At 37.6% G+C, this 17,481-nt stretch overlaps 1 protein-coding gene across 17 annotated transcripts in view; it reads right to left on the bottom strand.

The window, feature by feature from the left end:
* TUT4 (terminal uridylyl transferase 4) overlaps positions 1–17,481 on the bottom strand; it is a 134,720-nt gene that overhangs the window by 102,445 nt on the left and 14,794 nt on the right. For all 17 annotated transcript variants that reach the window (XR_005370214.1, XR_005370213.1, XR_005370210.1 and 14 more), the window contains exon 2: positions 1,763–2,584. Coding sequence is in view for 11 of the 17 variants with exons in the window: in XM_038558007.1 (XP_038413935.1) it covers positions 1,763–2,492 (730 nt within the window). In the remaining 6 variants the exon portion in view is untranslated. The remainder of the gene's footprint in view (positions 1–1,762; positions 2,585–17,481) is intronic.

The following is a 17,481-nucleotide window of genomic DNA, read 5'->3' as shown; positions in this document are numbered from 1 at the left end:
ATTGTTTACTGCAAGGACATTAATTGGTATCTTTTTTTTTATTATTATTTATGATAGTCACAGAGAGAGACAGGCAGAGACATAGGCAGAGGGAGAAGCAGGCTCCATGCACCGGGAGCCCGATGTGGGACTCGATCCCGGGTCTCCAGGATCGTGCCCTGGGTCAAAGGGAGGCGCTAAACTAATTGGTATCTTAATGCATGGGAAACTACAGAAACATTTTGAAAAGTAGTAACATGATTTGAATAATTTTAACAGGACACTGGCTGTTATGTTGAAAACGCAATTAAGGGGCACCCGGGTGGCTCAGTGGTTGAGGGCCTGCCTTTAGCTCAGGTCATGATCCCCAGGGTCCTGGGATCAAGTCCTGCACATCAGGTTCCACAACGGAAGCCTGCTTCTCCCTCTGCCTGTGTCTCTACATCTCTCTCTCTCTCTCTGTGTGTCTCTCATGAATAAATAAATAAAATCTTGGGGAAAAAAAAAAAGTACTCAAAAGACATAGACCTTTATAAGCAATTAAAGCTAAGATCAAAATCCCAAAAGAAAATGAACTTCATACCAAAAAGTCTCAAGTAAATTCCAAGTGTCCTAACCAATCTGTTTCCCGTCAAAGAATTTGCTGCACTACATTGGGGAATATAAAAATTAGTGAAAGGGAATAAAGGTAAAGGAGAGAAAATGAGTGAAAATATCAGTAAGGGTGACAAAACATGAGAGACACCTAACTCTGGGAAACGAACAAGGGGTACTGGAAAGGGAGGCGGGTGGGGGGTTGGGGTGACTGAGTGATGGGTACTGAGGGGGGCCTTGACGGGATGAGCACTGGGTGTTATGCTAAATGTTGGCAAATTGAACTGCAATAAAAAAAATCAAAAAAAAAAAAAAGAATTTGCTGCACTACAGCTGAAACTATTAAAAGTACGTATATACATAGTTTACGTATATATTCTATATATACTTATAAACATTTATATATGTATATACGATATATGTACATATACTTATATGTGTATAAAAATATGTATATCTGATCATAGCACTAACTTGCTTAAAACTCTTCAATGGCTTCTCAAAACACTCATAATAAAGTCCAAACTGTGTATCACATCCAAAAAGATCTTCTTTTTCCAATTATTGTGTGTCTTTTTCCAATTACTGTGTGTCTTTTCCCATTTGCCACTTTCACCCCTAATTCTGTTTCAGTCATACTTAATCTCAATCATACTCTCATTCTCACATTTATGTCCTGCATTTCTCAACCCAAAGTCTAAATAATCCCTCAATCAGATCACACACTCTCTCAACTCTTTAAGTTTTTAGCAGAACTAAATTACCACTTTATTTATGTGTATCACTCCCATCTAACTAGAAGTATCCTTCAGGTCTGGTGCTTTATTTTTTTATTTTCCCTTGTAAACATATGCTTGGTATATAAAAGGAACTCAATATATGCATGTTTGTTGAATGAATAAGCCACATATTACCAGGAACACTTAAAAAGTGTGTGTGTGTGTGTGTGTGTGTGTGTGTGTGTACACAGGTACATACAGACTACAGGAGCCCCTAATTTCTATTTGCACAGGCTTTTAACCTACTGTAATAAATAAAAAGGTTCTTTTTTTAGCTTAAAAAACCATATTATTAAAGTCTTTTTTGCAATTAAAGTAGTAAAAATCACATTAAGGGTTATCTAAAGAACATTAATATCAGAAAATCTCTCCAAAAATGTAACCTGTGGGATAATCTAATTTGTACTTACTCAAATCATCTGCTATGTCTTCAATTCCTGAAGCACTATCATCAGAATCACCAGTATTATCCGCACATGCTTGTTGCTTCTGAGATAGTGGTGAGTTTTCTAAAGCAGATTTTCCTCCCTCTACAACATCAATATTCACTTTGTCCAGAGAAGTAAAAGAGCTTGGAATTTTTTTCCCAATTTGCTGTAATTCTGTCCGTCTGATGTTCTCCTTCGACAGTAAACTGGGCACCTTCTCTGGTTCTACTGGTGAACCAACGACCTTTTCTGATTTCATCTGAGAACTGGGTACTTTTTCTGTTTTCCTCTGTGAACTAAGTGCCTTTTCTGTTGCTGTTGCCTGTGAGCTGGGTGTCTTTTCTGTTTTCACTGGTGAATTAGGGGACTTTGGTGATTTTTCTGCTTTTGCCTGTGAAACAGGTATCTTTTCCGCTTTCACCGGTGAATTAGGTGATTTTTTTGTTTTGCAATGACTTTGATCTCGAAGGACTAATCCTAAATCTTTAGGGCTTGCTACGTTGGCAGCATTTACTTTACATGATTTAGCTTCTGTTTTTTCTATACAAATATCATTTTGCTTATTTTTTTTGCTACTATTCTTATTTGGAGAGCTGGTCCCAATTTCTTTTATGGATTTATCATTTCTAGTTTTCAAAGTTTGATTAGATATAGCCCAAGCATTCTTCTTTGGTTCATGATTTTCATTTTTTGAGGCCTTAGAGTCTTCCATTATTTGAAAACCTGCTTCTTTCCAATTGTGGCACTGTAAAATGGCAGATTTCCAGCAGATGAATTGCTTCAAGTCCAGATTAGGCAAACAAACTATTGGGTTGAAAAAAAAAAACAAAATGTGTTATTTAAAATGTAAAAGCCATTTTTAAAAAATTGGTGAGACTTTCAAAATTTGTTCTCAAAACTTAAGAAATTGTACAAACTTAAAAACTCTGATAACGGGATCCCTGGGTGGCGCAGCGGTTTGGCGCCTGCCTTTGGCCCAGGGCACGATCCTGGAGACCCGGGATCGAATCCCACGTCGGGCTCCAGGTGCATGGAGCCTGCTTCTCCCTCTGCCTGTGTCTCTGCCTCTCTCTCTCTCTGTGTGTGACTATCATAAGTAAATAAAAATTTAAAAAAAAAAAAAAAAAAACTCTGATAACCATATGAGGAGTTAAAATCCACTTGGTAAATAACTCAAATGGTCATAAAGAAGGTTCTAATATGGGCAGCCTGGGTGACTCAGTGGTTTAGTGCTGCCTTCAGCCCAGGGCCTGATCCTGGAGACCTGGGATCAAGTCCCATGTTGGGCTCCCTGCATGGAGCCTGCTTCTCCCTCCGCCTGTGTCTCTGTCTCTGTCTCTGTCTCTCTCTCATGAATAAATAAATAAAATCTTAAAAAAAAAAATGTTCTAATATAATTATGGCAATATGAGAATTTTAGAAGTTAAATTTGTTTTACATTACTCAATAACAATTTCAACTAAAAGGGAAATAAAACTAGCAACTGATGTACCACAATGAATATAAAAGGAAATAGAACAAAGAAAACACAAGCAATCCAATCGAGGGGCACCTGCTTGGCTCAATCAGAGGAACATATGACTCATGAGTTCAAGCCCCACATGGGGTGTAGAGATTACTTAAATAAGATTGATATTCTCTCTTTAATTAAAAAAAAATTGATTATGTTCTTCTTTCTAAATTATTTTATGTTTTTTAAGTTACAATTAAAATTTAAGCCAAAAAAAAAAGAAATTAACCCAAAACCATCTTATATTTTCACGATTGCTATCTTTTATGGCTAACTTTATTTTCTAATAAAAAGCTTTACCGGGATCCCTGGGTGGCGCAGCGGTTTAGCGCCTGCCTTTGGCCCAGGGCGTGATCCTGGAGACCCGGGATCGAATCCCACATCGGGCTCCCGGTGCATGGAGCCTGCTCCTGTCTCTGCGCCTCTCTCTCTCTCTCTCTCTCTCTCTGTGACTATCATAAATAAATAAAAATTAAAAAAAAAAAAAAAAGCTTTACCATTTTTAGCTATAAAAAAATGTTACTGTTGCTGGTTTTTGGATATTTTAATTCATTTAATTTACACATTCTGCTTTCAATATTCTTTATAAGGTGTTTCACATAATTGTCAAAATAGTTGCTAAACATACAACTATATCTAAATTCTTGTAGAAACTGTGGCAGGATATCCTGTTACTTCAAAAAAAAAAAAAAGAAAAGAAAAAAAAAGAAAGCATGGTGGGGTCCCTAGCAGGCTCAATCCTTAGAACATAGAACTCCTGATCTCAGGGTCAGAAGTTCAAGCCTCACATTGGGCAAGGAGGCCACTTTAAAAAAAAAAAAAAAAAAAAGTATAGTACTTATATATAGCAAAATTGCTATTTTTAAGCTATCAATAGTACAAATTTTCCCCAAAAATGTTGTAATTCCTAGAAATAAAGTCCTCTCTGAGGAGGTAAGGTTTTGAGTAAGGTTCACCACTTCCCAGTGCACTCAGCAAAACTGGTTGAGTCAAATAAAAATGTTGGACCCATGTTCTAGTTCCTGGTTACATTTTTAGAATGTAGTAAATGAGAATTAAATGAGATTCTAACCTTACATAAGGAATTATCAAGAAAATAAAAAGAATTTTTAATGAATTTCTTTAAAAAGTTGTTTGAATACAGGAAACAATAGTATTTAGAATATATCCCATTTCATTTTTATATTATAAAACATCAGTCCACTTTCTACTTCTTGCTCTAATCGGGTCTTCCTTCCTTGAATCCTAATAATGCCTACTGACTACTAGAGACTTAGGGAGTTCTCAGGCCCTGAGACCTAAACCAGCAGTTGGCACCAGTTTCTTGACTTTACCATAAGAACGAATTCAAGGACAAGTCAGAAAGAAGTAAAACAGAGGAAGCTTTACTGCAAAGTCAAGGTACACACTCAAAGGAAGGAGGAGTGAGGGCACACTCAGAAAGAGGATCTAAGGGGTGCCTGGATGGCTTAGTTGATTAAGTGTCTGCCTTTAGCTCTGACAGTGGTCCCAGGGTCCTGGGATTAAGCCCAGCATGAGGCTCCCTGCTCAGCAAGTAGCCTGCTTCTCCCTTTCCATCACTCCCCCTGCTTGTGCTCTCTTGCTCTCTGTCAAATAAATAAATAAAATCGAGAGAGAGAGAGAGAAAAAGAAAGAAGGAAAGAGAAGAAAAAAGAAAAGGGAGGGGAGAGAAGGGGAAAAAAGAGGACCTAAGTAGCATGGGTGGATATGGGGCTCTGATTTCTACAGGTGGTTATAATTTGGGAATGAAATATTCATGTGAGGTTCCAGAGAACAGGCATGGATTTCTACAAACTCTGCATAATATTGCACACACTCTACATTAGCTACTATGTGCAGGTACAGTCTGATTTCAAGCTAAATGGGTCTCTGTGTGCATTTAAGTTACAATTATGCAAAGCAACAGCAGCACAATGCTTGTTCATGAAAAAACAGAGCTATCAGAAGTTTGCTTATTTGCCACAAACTCTCTATCAGGTATCAGACTCTTCTGGAGTCTGAGACTTAAAAAGTTGTATGCCTACACTAGGTAAGAAAATTTACCAGAAAACAACTGTTGCACAAGAACAGAAAAACTAATCACAACAATAATTACTTCTCAAGTAACCCTTCCAAAGGACAGAGAGGGCAACTACTGTAAGGCATGATTACAGAAAGCCATTGGAAGTTTGTACTACTTAAAAAAAAAAAAAAAAATAGGGGCGCCTGGGTGGCTCAGTCAGTTAGGCATCTGCCTTGGACTCAGGTCATGACCTGAGGTCCTGAGTAAGAGCCCCCATGTTGGGCTCCCTCCTCAGCAAGGAGTCTGCTTCTCCCTCTTAGCCTTCCCCCCTGCTTATGCTCTCACTCACTCTTTCTCTCTCAAATGAACAAAAAATCTTTAAGATTCCCCCCCCCTTAAAAAATTACATAATGAACCAATTTCAGCTAATGCCTCCAACCACTGAGGCCCACCCAACTACTAAATGACCCTCAACAAAGAGACAGTGACCCTCTCTGAGTCACAGATTTGTAAACTATAAAATGAGTGGCTAAACTAGGATATCTTTAGAGTCTATTCCAACTAAATGCCACAATTCTACACAAATCCTTGAAACATAGTGATGCTAATGTTGTATTGGTTCTGATCATCTTACAAGTTATAGAAAATTACCAGGGACCACTCAAGCTCTATAAAAACATAGCATTTGTACAGTAGTTACTTATTATAGTAATAATTTCACAATATATACAAATATCAAATCATTACGATGTACACATGAATTTATATAATATTGTATGTCAATATTATCTTAATTTTACAAAAGAGAGAGAGAGAGCGTTTGTCAATAATACTCTCCTACAGGAAAAAAGCTTGCTAAGCAAAAGGAAGCCACATAAACTAGGACTCTTGAGACTGAATTACAACGCATGGTATGTGCTTAATAAATAAATCCTAAATGAATATATTATTAAACACTTTATAAAGTCACTAAATGTGACTTTATAATTATGTAATCTATCATTTGCAGTTGGTTATTTTTAACACTGAAATACTAGCAATAAACCACCAAGCTTAAAATATTACTTTTAGGGGCTCCTGGGTGACTCAAGTCAGTTAAGTGTCTGACTTCAGCTCAGGTCATGATCTTGGGTTCCTGTGATAGAGCCCCACGATTCCCTGATCAGCAGGTAGTCTGCTTCTTCCTCTCTCTCTCTGCCTTCCCCCTGCTTGTACACATGCACACTCTCTCTCTCTCAAAGAAATAAATAAAATCTTTTAAAAAATACTACTTTTGGGGGCACCTAGGTGGCTCAGTGGTTGAGTGTCTGCCTTCGGCTTAGGGCATGATCCCAGGGTCCTGGAATCAAGTCCCACATCGGGCTCCCTGCATGGAGCCTGCTTCTTCTCCCTCTGCCTGTGTCTCTGCCTCTCTGTGTGTCTCTCTCATAAATAAATAAAAGAAAGAAAAGAGAGAAAGAAAAGAAAGGAAAGGAAGAAGGAAAGGAAGAAGGAAAGGGAAGGGAAGGGAAGGGAAGGGAAGGGAAGGGAAGGGAAGGGAAGGGAAGGGAAGGGAAGGGAAGGGAGATCATTCACTCAGAATGCAACAGGTATTGTTTCAATGATTTCTAGTTTCCAGTGTTAGTACTGAGAAAATCAAGCCATTCTTTTCATCTTTTTTACTGAATTGTTGTCTTCTTTATGGAAACTTTTAGGATATTCTCTCAGTGTTCTGCAATTTCTCTTTTTTAAAGATTTATTTATCTCAGAGAGCGAGCATGCATACAAGTGGGGGGGGGGGGTGATGCAAAGGGAGAAAGACTCTCAAGCAGACTCCCCACTGAATGCAGAGCCAGATGCAGGGCTCGATCTCACAACCCGAAGATCATGACCTGAGCCTGACAAGACCAAGAGTCTGACACTTAACTAACTGAACCACCCAGGCTCCCCTCAGTGTTCTGTAATTTCTAAATGATGAGCTCTGGGAGCAGATATATCTTCATGAATGTTTCTGGGTATTCAGTTGGTTCTTTTATCTCTAACTCAAGTCCCCCCACTTCTGGAAATTTTTTCTTGTATTATTATGTCTTCTATCATTTCCTCCCTTTCATTTTCTCTGTTCTTTTTCTTCAGTTCCTATTAATTGAACTTAATGTCTCCTACACGGATTCTACATTTATCTTATCTTTAATATTTTCTACCTTTATTTTCTTTCTTGAGTGATTTCCTCACCTCTATCTTCCAACTCTTCTACATTTTGGAGGAGAGGAGCACAACGGGTATATCGTATTTTCATTTCTAAAAACACTTTAATTTTCTGATTATTACTTTTTACAGCACTCTGTTCTTGTCTCATGACTATCATCTCATATATGAACACTAATAGTTTGTCTTGAAATTTTTTCTGCTCCTAGTAGTTTCCTGAGTTTCTTATTTGTTTTATTCTCTATCAAGCACACTAACATATGCATAATAGGAAAGAGGAAAAGAGAAAAAAGGAAATGTATTCAAAAGTATTTGAATAGCCAAAAATTTCCCAAATCAGATGAAAGACACAATTATATACTACCAAAAAGTCCAATGAACTCCAACATTATAAACTCAAAGAAATCCACACCAAGACCCACTATTATTCAGTTTTGAAAACCAAAGAGAGAATTTTGAAAGCAGTCAGAAAGTAACTTCTCATGTACAAAGTATTCACAGTAAGATTAACAAATGATTTCCTATCAGAAACCATGGAAATCAGGGGCATCTGGGCAGCTCAGTCAGTTGTGCCTCCAGCTTTTGATTCTGGCCCAGGTCATGACCTCAGGGTTTGAGATCAAGCTCTGCATAGGCTCCCTGCTCAGCTTAAGATTCTCTCTCCCTCAGGCCTCCCCTTCCCTGACCAAAAAAAAAAAAAAAAAACAGGTACAAGGACAGAAAAAGGTATTCCATGCAAATAGTACTACAAAGAGAGCTGGGTGATCATATAATTGTTAAACAAAATACATTTTAAGACAAAAAGAAACAAAGATGACGTTATATATTGATAAGAAGTTCAATCCAAAAAAGACAATTAACAGTAAACACACATCTCATAATTGAGTCTCAAAACATAAGAAACAAAAAACAAAGAAAAACAAAACAAACAAACAAACAAAAAACATAAGAAACAAAAATTAACAGGCCTTAAAAGAGAAACAGAGTTCTACAATAACAGGGGCTTCAATACCCAACTTTCAGTAATGGATATTACAGCAACCAGACAGAAAATCAGTAAGAAAATAGAGGACTTCAACAACCCTAAAACCAAATAGACCTAACGTATTCAGAAGCCTCTACCCAGCATCAACAAAACACATATTCTTCTCTACTGCAAATAGAACAGACCATCAGGGAAGACCACAAAACAAATCTTAATAAACTTAAAAAAGACTGAAACCATACAAAGTATCTATCCTTATCACAACAGAATGAAATTAGAAATCAAATCAACACAAAACTGGAAATTTCACAAACAGGTAAAAATTAAACAACATACTCAAAACAATCAATTGGTCAAAGAAATCACAAGGGAAATTAGAAAATACCTTGACCCAAATGAAAACAATGTACATTTTGCCACATTTTCTTAAAACGCAGATAAAGGGATGCTTCACATAATTTTTAAAAATAAGGATTATAGGGTGCCTGGGTGGCTCAGTCGGTTAAGTGTCTACCTTTGGCTTGGGTCATGATCCCAGGATCCTGGGACTGAGCTCCTCATCAGGCTCCCTGCACAGCATGGAGTCTGCTCCTCTCCCTCTCTTTGCCCCTCCCCCTAGCTTAGGCTCTCTGTCTCTCTCAATAAATAAAAAGGGGTTTTTTTTAAGTTTTTTAAACAACAAGGATTAAAGAATACAATGAACAACTGCTTACCAACAAATTGGATAACCTATATGGAATGGGCAAATTATACATACAAACTATCAAAACAGAATCAAGAACAAATAAAAAAATCCAAATATACATATAACAAATAAGATGAAATCAGTAATCAAAAACTTCCCAACAACAAAAAGCCCAGAACCAAAAGACTATATTGGTGAAGTCTATTCAATATTTGAAGAATTAACACCAATCCTTCTTAAACTCTTCCCAAAAGATTGAAAGGGGGGGCAAGGGGGAAGGACTTTCCAACTCATTCTGAGGCCAGCATTACCCTAACATGAACACATATTCAAACAATCATCAACAAAAACTAGCAAACCAAATAATGAAGGATAGTTGTAAGACAGACAGGGACAAAGATAGGTAGGGCCCCCAACCTAAGAGGAAACCACCCTTAAACACCACCCTGGAAGTAGCCTCCACCCTTTTCCAAGTGATAGGTAGACAACAAAAACATGACAAGGTGACAGACTCATAGAGGGTTAATCAGATTAAAACAGCCTGCCAGCGAGCACATAAAAACCACTAGACTTAGAAATTCAGGTGGCAACCCTCTTGGGCGCTCCCCCCCCCCTTCTTCAGGAGCTTTGTATTATCAATAAACTTTGTTTTGCTGCCCACCACTCTTCATTTGGTCTACATCTTCATTCTTTGAAGCAGCATGACCAAGAACTACGGGCCCTAAAGGAAAAGAAATCCTGTAACATAAGCAGCATATGAAAAGAATCATATACCATGACCAAGTGAGATTTATCTCTAGGATGCAAGGGTGGTTCAATATACAAAAATCAATGTAACACATAATATTAACAGATTGAAGGAAAAGGAAAACATAAGCATCTTGACTGATGCAATAAAAAGCATTTGAAAAAATCCAGCAGCCTTTCATGAAAAAAAAAAAAAAAACATTCAATAAACTTTAATATCAATTAACTTCCTCAACATGATAAAATCCATTTTACCAAACAAAATAAAAACACAGCTAACATCATACTTAATAGTTAGAGACTGAAAGTCGTTTCCCTACAATCTGAAATAAGGATGTTTGCTTTTTCCATTTCTATTTGACATAATACTACTGGAAGTTACAGCTAGAGCAATTAGGCAAGAAAAGAAAGAAAAGGCAGCAAAATGGGAAAGGAATAGGGATCCCTGGGTGGCGCAGCGGTTTAGCGCCTGCCTTTGGCCCAGGGCGCGATCCTGGAGACCCGGGACCGAATCCCACGTCAGGCTCCCGGTGCATGGAGCCTGCTTCTCCCTCTGCCTATGTCTCTGCCTCTCTCTCTCTGTGACTATCATAAATAAATGAAAAAAAAAAAAAAAAAAAAAGGAATAGAATTATCTTCTTGCAAATGACATGATCTTATATGTAAGAAAACCCTTAAAAATGCACCCCCCCCCCCCAAAAAAAAGCACCAAAAAACTAATTTAGCAAATTGCAGACTACAGAATCAACACAAAGATCAGGTCTATGAAATGAAGAAAACAATACCATTTACTTTATCATCAAAAAGAATAAAATACTTAAGTATATATTTAACTAAAGAAGCAAAAAAAAAAAGTTCTACATAAAACTACAAAACAATACTGAAAGAGATTAGACTTAAATAAATAGTACAATATGCCAAGTTCATAGATTCCTTCCAGTCTATTTTTCCTGCCTACCTCTTCCTTGTGTTCTGCTTTCAGATTCTAATCACCGCCTTCAGGTAATTGAGGCTGGAAACCATTAAGTATTTAAGCTCCTACTACTTACAGCCCCAAGAGAATGGAAAGCTGGAAGACACACCTTTTCTAATGTTCATCATTTATTTAAATGGATTAAGCACTCCACCCCTTGCTTGCTGTTATTAAACTCAAAAATCCCAAGAATGGTTTAAGCCTTTTTCCCAGAGCTGCCAAAAGCTGGAGACAGGACAGACTGCATGATGTGCAGCCCACTATACTCACCCACTCGTTTCCTTCACTAAAGTTATCACCAACTAACTTACATTGTTAATATTCTTAAAATGCCAATACTACCCAAAGTTGATCTACAAATTCAATGCAATCACTATCAAAATCCCAATGTTATTTATTGCAGAAATAGAAAAACTCATCCTAAAATTCGTATGGAATTTCAAGAAACTCTAAAGAATCAAAACAATCTAGAAAACGAGGGGAAAAAAATTGGAGGACTTACACTTCCTGATTTCAAAGCTTATTACAAAGCTACAGTAATCAAACAGTATGATATTGTCATAGAAAAGACACAGATTGATAAAATAAAATAGAGTCCAGAAATAAACCCTCACATATTTGGTCAACTGATGTTGACAATGATGCTAAGATTTATACACAATGGGGAAAGGATAGTTTCTTCAACAAATGGTGTTGGGAAAAACCAAGTATCTACGTTCAAAGAAATGAAGTTGGACCCTGACCTTACACTAGTTATAAAAATTTACTCAAAATGGATCACATCAGGTAAGACTCATAATTAATATATTGCATAATTTATTAAAGCACTAATTGTAAAGCAAAAGACCAGAAAAAACTCAAATGGCTATCAATACCACATTGGTAAGAAAAAATAACATTAAATCATAAAATATATTACCATGCAGCCATAATACAGAATGAGGAAGTCTCTATTCTGCTATGGAAGGATAGTGAGGACCTACTTACTGTTAAATGAAAAAAATAATACACACAGGGATATCTAGAAGACAGTGGGGCACCTGACTGACTCAGTCAGTAGAGCCTGCAAATCTTGATCTCTGGGTTGTGGTTCAAGCCCCAGTGATGGGTCTAGAGATTACTTAGAAATAATCCTTAAAAAAAGAAACAACCAAAGTCAAATTTTCAGAAATAAACAATGGGGGTACCTGGATGGCACAGTCAGTTGAGCATCCAATTTTTGGTTTTGGCACAGGAGCTCAGCATGGAGTCTGCTTAAGATTCTCTCTCCCTCTCCCTCAGCCCCTCCACCTGGCCTGCATGTGCACTCTCTCTCAAAGAAATGTTTAAAAAGAAAAGAAATAAACAATGGAAGCATAAAAACAAATAAAAGGGGCACCTGGGTAGCTCAGTTGGTTAAGTGCCCAACTCTTGGTTTCAGGTGGGGTCATGGGATTCAGCCACATGGGGGCTAAGCACTCAGTACAACCCTCCCTCTCCCACACCATCTCCCTCCCCCTCTGCCCCTCCCCCTGCTCATGCTGTCATGCACACTCTCATTCTAAAATAAGTAAAATGTATTTTTAAAAGTTTCAAAGATGTAAATTTTTAAATTACACTAAAATTATACCTTATATTTTTTTTTAATTTTATTTTTAAGTAATCCCTACTCAAAACCACGAGATTAAGAGTCACATGATCCATCAACTGAGCCGGCCAGGAGCCTCTATCTTATATTTTAAATTACAAACATGCGGGCAGCCCCGGTGGCGCAGCAGTTTAGGGCCACCTGCGGCCCAGGGCGTGATCCTGGAGACCCTAGATCGAGTCCCACATCAGGCTCTCTGCATGGAGCCTGCTTCTCCCTCTGCATCTCTATGAATAAATAAAACCTTAAAAAAAAATAAATTACAAACATACACACACAGAGATACACACATAATATAAAAACTGGTGAGTCTTCACAATCTTGGATCTGGCAACAGCTTCTTAAATATAATATCAAAAGCAGACAACAGGGCAGCCCCGGTGGCTCAGCAATTTAGTGCCGCCTTCGGCCCGGGCGTGATCCTGGAGACCCGGGATCAAGTTCTACACTGGATTCCCTGCATGGATCCTGCTTCTCCCTCTGCCTGTGTCTCTGTCTCTCTCTGTGTGTGTCTCTCATGAATAAATAAATAAAATCTTTAAGAAAAAAAAAAAAAAAAGCAGACAACAGAGCAGCGGGCTGAGTAGTTGGAATATATGACTCTTGATCTCATGGGGTCATAAGTTCAAGCACTACAGAGATTACTTAAAAATAAATATTTTTTTAAAAAAAGCAGACAACAAAAAATAAATACTGGATCATCAAAATTTAAAATTTCTTCCTTGAGATCTGTCTTGGCAATGATTTTTCGGATTTGACACCAAAACCAAAGGCAACAAAAGCAAAAATTAACAAGGAAAACTATCAAATTAAAAGGCTTCTGAGGCACCTTGGTGGCTCAGTCAATTAAGTGTGGTTCAGGTCATGATCTCAGGGTTGTGAGATCTAGCCCTGAGTTGGGCTCTGCACTCAGCAGGGAGAATGCCTGAGATTCCCCCTCTCCTTCTGCTCCTCCCCCTACAATGGATGGTGCACTCACACTCTCTCTCTCTAAAATAAACAGATAAAATTTGTTTTTAATATTAAAGTTTTTTTTAAGATTTTTATTTATTTATTCATGAGAGACACAGAGACAGAGAGAGGTAGAGACATAGGCAGAGGGAGAAGCAGGCTCCCAGCGAGGAGCCTGATGTGGGAATCGATCCTGGATTCCGGGATCACGCCCTGGGCCTAAGGCAGACGCTCAACTGCTGAGCCACCCAGGAGTCCCCTAAAAAATTAAGGAGTTTCTGCACGGCAACGGAAACCATCAGCAAAATAAAAAGGTAATCTACAAAATAGGAGAAAATAGATGTAAATCATATATCTGATAAGGGGTTAATACCCAAAATATATGAAGAAATCATGTAGCTTAATAGGTTTATAAAACACAATCAAATTTTAAAATGGGCAGAGGATGTGAACAGACATTCTTCCCAGGAAGACATACAGATGGCCAATAGGACATGAAAAGGTGATCAACATCACTAATCATCAGGAAAATGCAAATCCAAACTACAGTGAGATATCACCTCACACCTGTTAGAATGGCTATTATCAAAAAGACAAGAAATAGCAAGTACTGGAAAGGATGTGGAGAAAAGAAAATCCTGTGCACTTTGATGGTAATGTTAAACTGGTACAGCCGCAATGAAAAAGTGTGGAGGTGCTCGAAAATTAAAAAGAACTACCAAATGATCCAGCAATTCCAATTCTTGGCATTTATTCAAAGGAAAAACACTAACTCAAAAAGGTATTAGAACCCCCATGTTAATTTGTAGTGTTATTTTCAATAGCCAAGACATGGAAACAACCTGTGTCCATGCATGGATGAATAGGTAAAGAAAATGTGGTATGTATATACAACACAACATTATCCAACCATAAAAAAGTAGAAAATCTTGCTACTTATAATAATTTGGATGGATCCTGAGGGCATTACACTACGGGAGACAGAGGAAGACAAATACTGTATGATCCCACTTACATGTAAAATCTAAAACAAACAAAAATGAACTCATAGATATACAGAACAGATTAGTAGTTGCCAGAGGCTGGGCCTGGGGGGAAGGAAGTAGGCAAAATAGGTCAAAGTGGTAAAAAGGTACAAACTTAAGAGTTATTTAAAAAAAAATAAGCTCTGGGAATATAATGTACAGCATGGTGCCTATAGTTAATACCATATCGTATATTTAAAAGTTGCTAAGAGAGTAAATCTTGAAAGTTCTCATCATAAGAAAAAATAATTTAGGGCAGCCCTGGTGGCGCAGCGGTTTAGCACCGCCTGCAGCCCGGGGTGTGATCTTGAAGACCTAGGATCGAGTCCCACATCAGGCTTCCTGCAAGGAGCCTGCTTCTCCCTCTGCCTGTGTCTCTGCCTCTCTCTCTCTCTCTCTCTCTCTCTGAGATAAATAAATAAATCTTTAAAAAAAAAAAAAGAAAAGAAAAAATAATTTATAACTGTGTGGTGATGGATGTTAACCAGACTTACTATAGCAATCATTTCACAATGCATATAAATATCGAATCATTAGGTCACATACCTGAAACTAATATTATGTTACATGTTAATTACACCTCCAGAAAAAAAATTAAAACATCTGTTCAGCAAGGACACTACCAAAAAAGTGAAAAGATAACCAACAAAATGGGAGAAAAAAAAATCTGCAAATCATATATTTGGTAAGGGTCTAGTATCCAGAATATATAAAGAACTCCTTGGGGATCCCTGGGTGCCGCCTTCAGCCCAGGGTATGATCCTAGAGACCCGGGATCAAGCTCCCTGCATGGAGCCTGCTTCTCCCTCTGCCTGTGTTCTCTGCCTCTCTCTCTCATGAATAAATAAAATATTTTTAAAAAAAAAAACCTCCTACAATTTATCAACAAAAAGACAAACCACCCACTTAACAAACGGGCAAAAGACTTGAATAATTACTCCAAATGGTCAATACATACATGACAGCATGCTCAACATCATCAGTCATTAGGGAAATGTAAATCAAAAATACTAAAAAAACCACCACCTCATACATACTAGTATTATCAAAAAAGCAGAAAATAACAAATGTTAATGAGGATATGGAGAGTTTGAAATCCTCATGCAACTGCTGATGAGAATAAAATGATGTAGCCAATGCAGAAAAGTTTGGTAGTTTCTCAAAAACTTAAACATAGAATTACCATATGATCCAGCAATTCTACTCCTAGGTATATATCCCAAATAACTTGTATGCCTTGTTCACTGCAACATCATTCACAATTGCCAAAAGGTGGAAGCAACCCAAATAACTAACAGATGATTGGATACACAAAATGTGGTATATGCATACAATGGAATTTTACTCAGCCAAAGAAATTCTGACACAGGCTACAGCATGGATGAACCTTGACAACAATGTGTTAAAGGAAATGTCAGTTCCAAAAGGACAATTACTGTATAACTTCAATTATAAGATACTTAGAATAAATAAATACAGAAACAGAAAATACAACAGAAGTTATTACCAGCTGGGGGAAGACAGGAATAGGAGATACTATTTAATGCATACCAAGCTTCTGTTTGGGATAATAAAAAAAAAGTTCTTAAAATAGTAATGATGATACAACACTGAATGTATTGATGTCACTGAGTACACTTAAATGCTAAGTTTTGTTACGTATATCTTACGATAAAAAAAACTTAAAATTCAAAAGAGTTTATTTAAAATAATGTACACTGAACATATATAAGGTATCATGGACCTCAAATCATAAATGTTAATCAACCCAAAATAGCGAGTGTTTTTTTAAAAAGAAATTTTATTTGGGTAAAATTTGTATGTGACAGAATTTTTATGATCAAAGGCAAGTGGAGGACAGGACAGCCCAGGTGGCTTAGTGGTTGGGTGTCTGCCCTCAGCACAGGGTGTGATTGATCCTGGAGTCCCTAGATCAAGTCCCGCATCGGGCTCCCTGTGTGGAGCCTGCTTCTCCCTATGCCTGTGTCTCTGCCTCTCTCTCTCTCTCTCTCTCTCTCTCTCTCTCTCGCTCTGTCTCTCTTATGGATAAATAAAATCTTTAAAAAAAAAAAAAAAAAAAGACAAGTAGAACCATGCCCCTTTCTCTCAAAAAAGTCAGTTTTCCAAATAAATGGGATTCTAAACTAATTACCTACTCACCCAAAGCCACCACTTATGTAGGTTTTCTGGATTAGTCAATCCTTTTCCTTACTTGTTCATCTGGTAAGCCTTTGGGGTCATTTTATTATATATTAGAATCTTTACCAGGAATCGTTAAAAGAAATTTAAGTTATGCTTCTTTTCACAAGGAATTTGTTGGCCCAAGATTGTCAACTGTTTCAGAGTTCTTTCCTAATGAGATGTGGAGATTATGTGGGTCCCCAAATTACTCAAGCCACAGTTTTCCTTTTCTTCCTTATAAATCAAGAACTAGCTCTATAGGGCAGCCCCAGTGGCTCAGTGGTTTAGCGCCACCTACAGCTCAGGGCGTGATCCTGGAGACCCAGGATGAGTCCCACATCCGGCTCCCTCATGGAGCCTGCTTCTCCCTCTGCCTGTGTCTCTGCCTCTCTCTCCCTCTCTCTCCTCTCTGTGTATTCTCATGAATAAATAAATAAAATCTTAAAAAAAAAAAAAAAAAAAAAAGAACTAGCTCTATAGACCAAGAGTTCTGCAATGCAAGATTCACCAAGGAGCTCTTGATTCTTCTATTATCAAGCAGCTCCCGAGTATTTATGATATACCTAACATTTTTTGAGTGTGATTGTTTGTTGGGAATACCTAGTATATCCCATAGATCCAAAAATTGTGATATGTAATTATGCTGATCTTACAAGGCTTTTTCTGAAATTTGACAAAATGGAAGAGCCAGGTGATACTGCAACAACCACCTCTGTAATTCAATGCTGACCACAACATAAGTTGATTTATCAATTCATGTAAAATCCTCCATGAATTCGGTGGCTTCAAAGGCAGCTATCCTTTGTGCAA

This window comes from Canis lupus, chromosome 15 (genome assembly GCF_011100685.1).
Source record: "Canis lupus familiaris isolate Mischka breed German Shepherd chromosome 15, alternate assembly UU_Cfam_GSD_1.0, whole genome shotgun sequence".
Classification (NCBI taxonomy): domain Eukaryota; kingdom Metazoa; phylum Chordata; class Mammalia; order Carnivora; family Canidae; genus Canis; species Canis lupus.
Note: the sequence above shows the minus strand (reverse complement) of the source record. Positions and strands in the feature narration are given on the sequence as shown.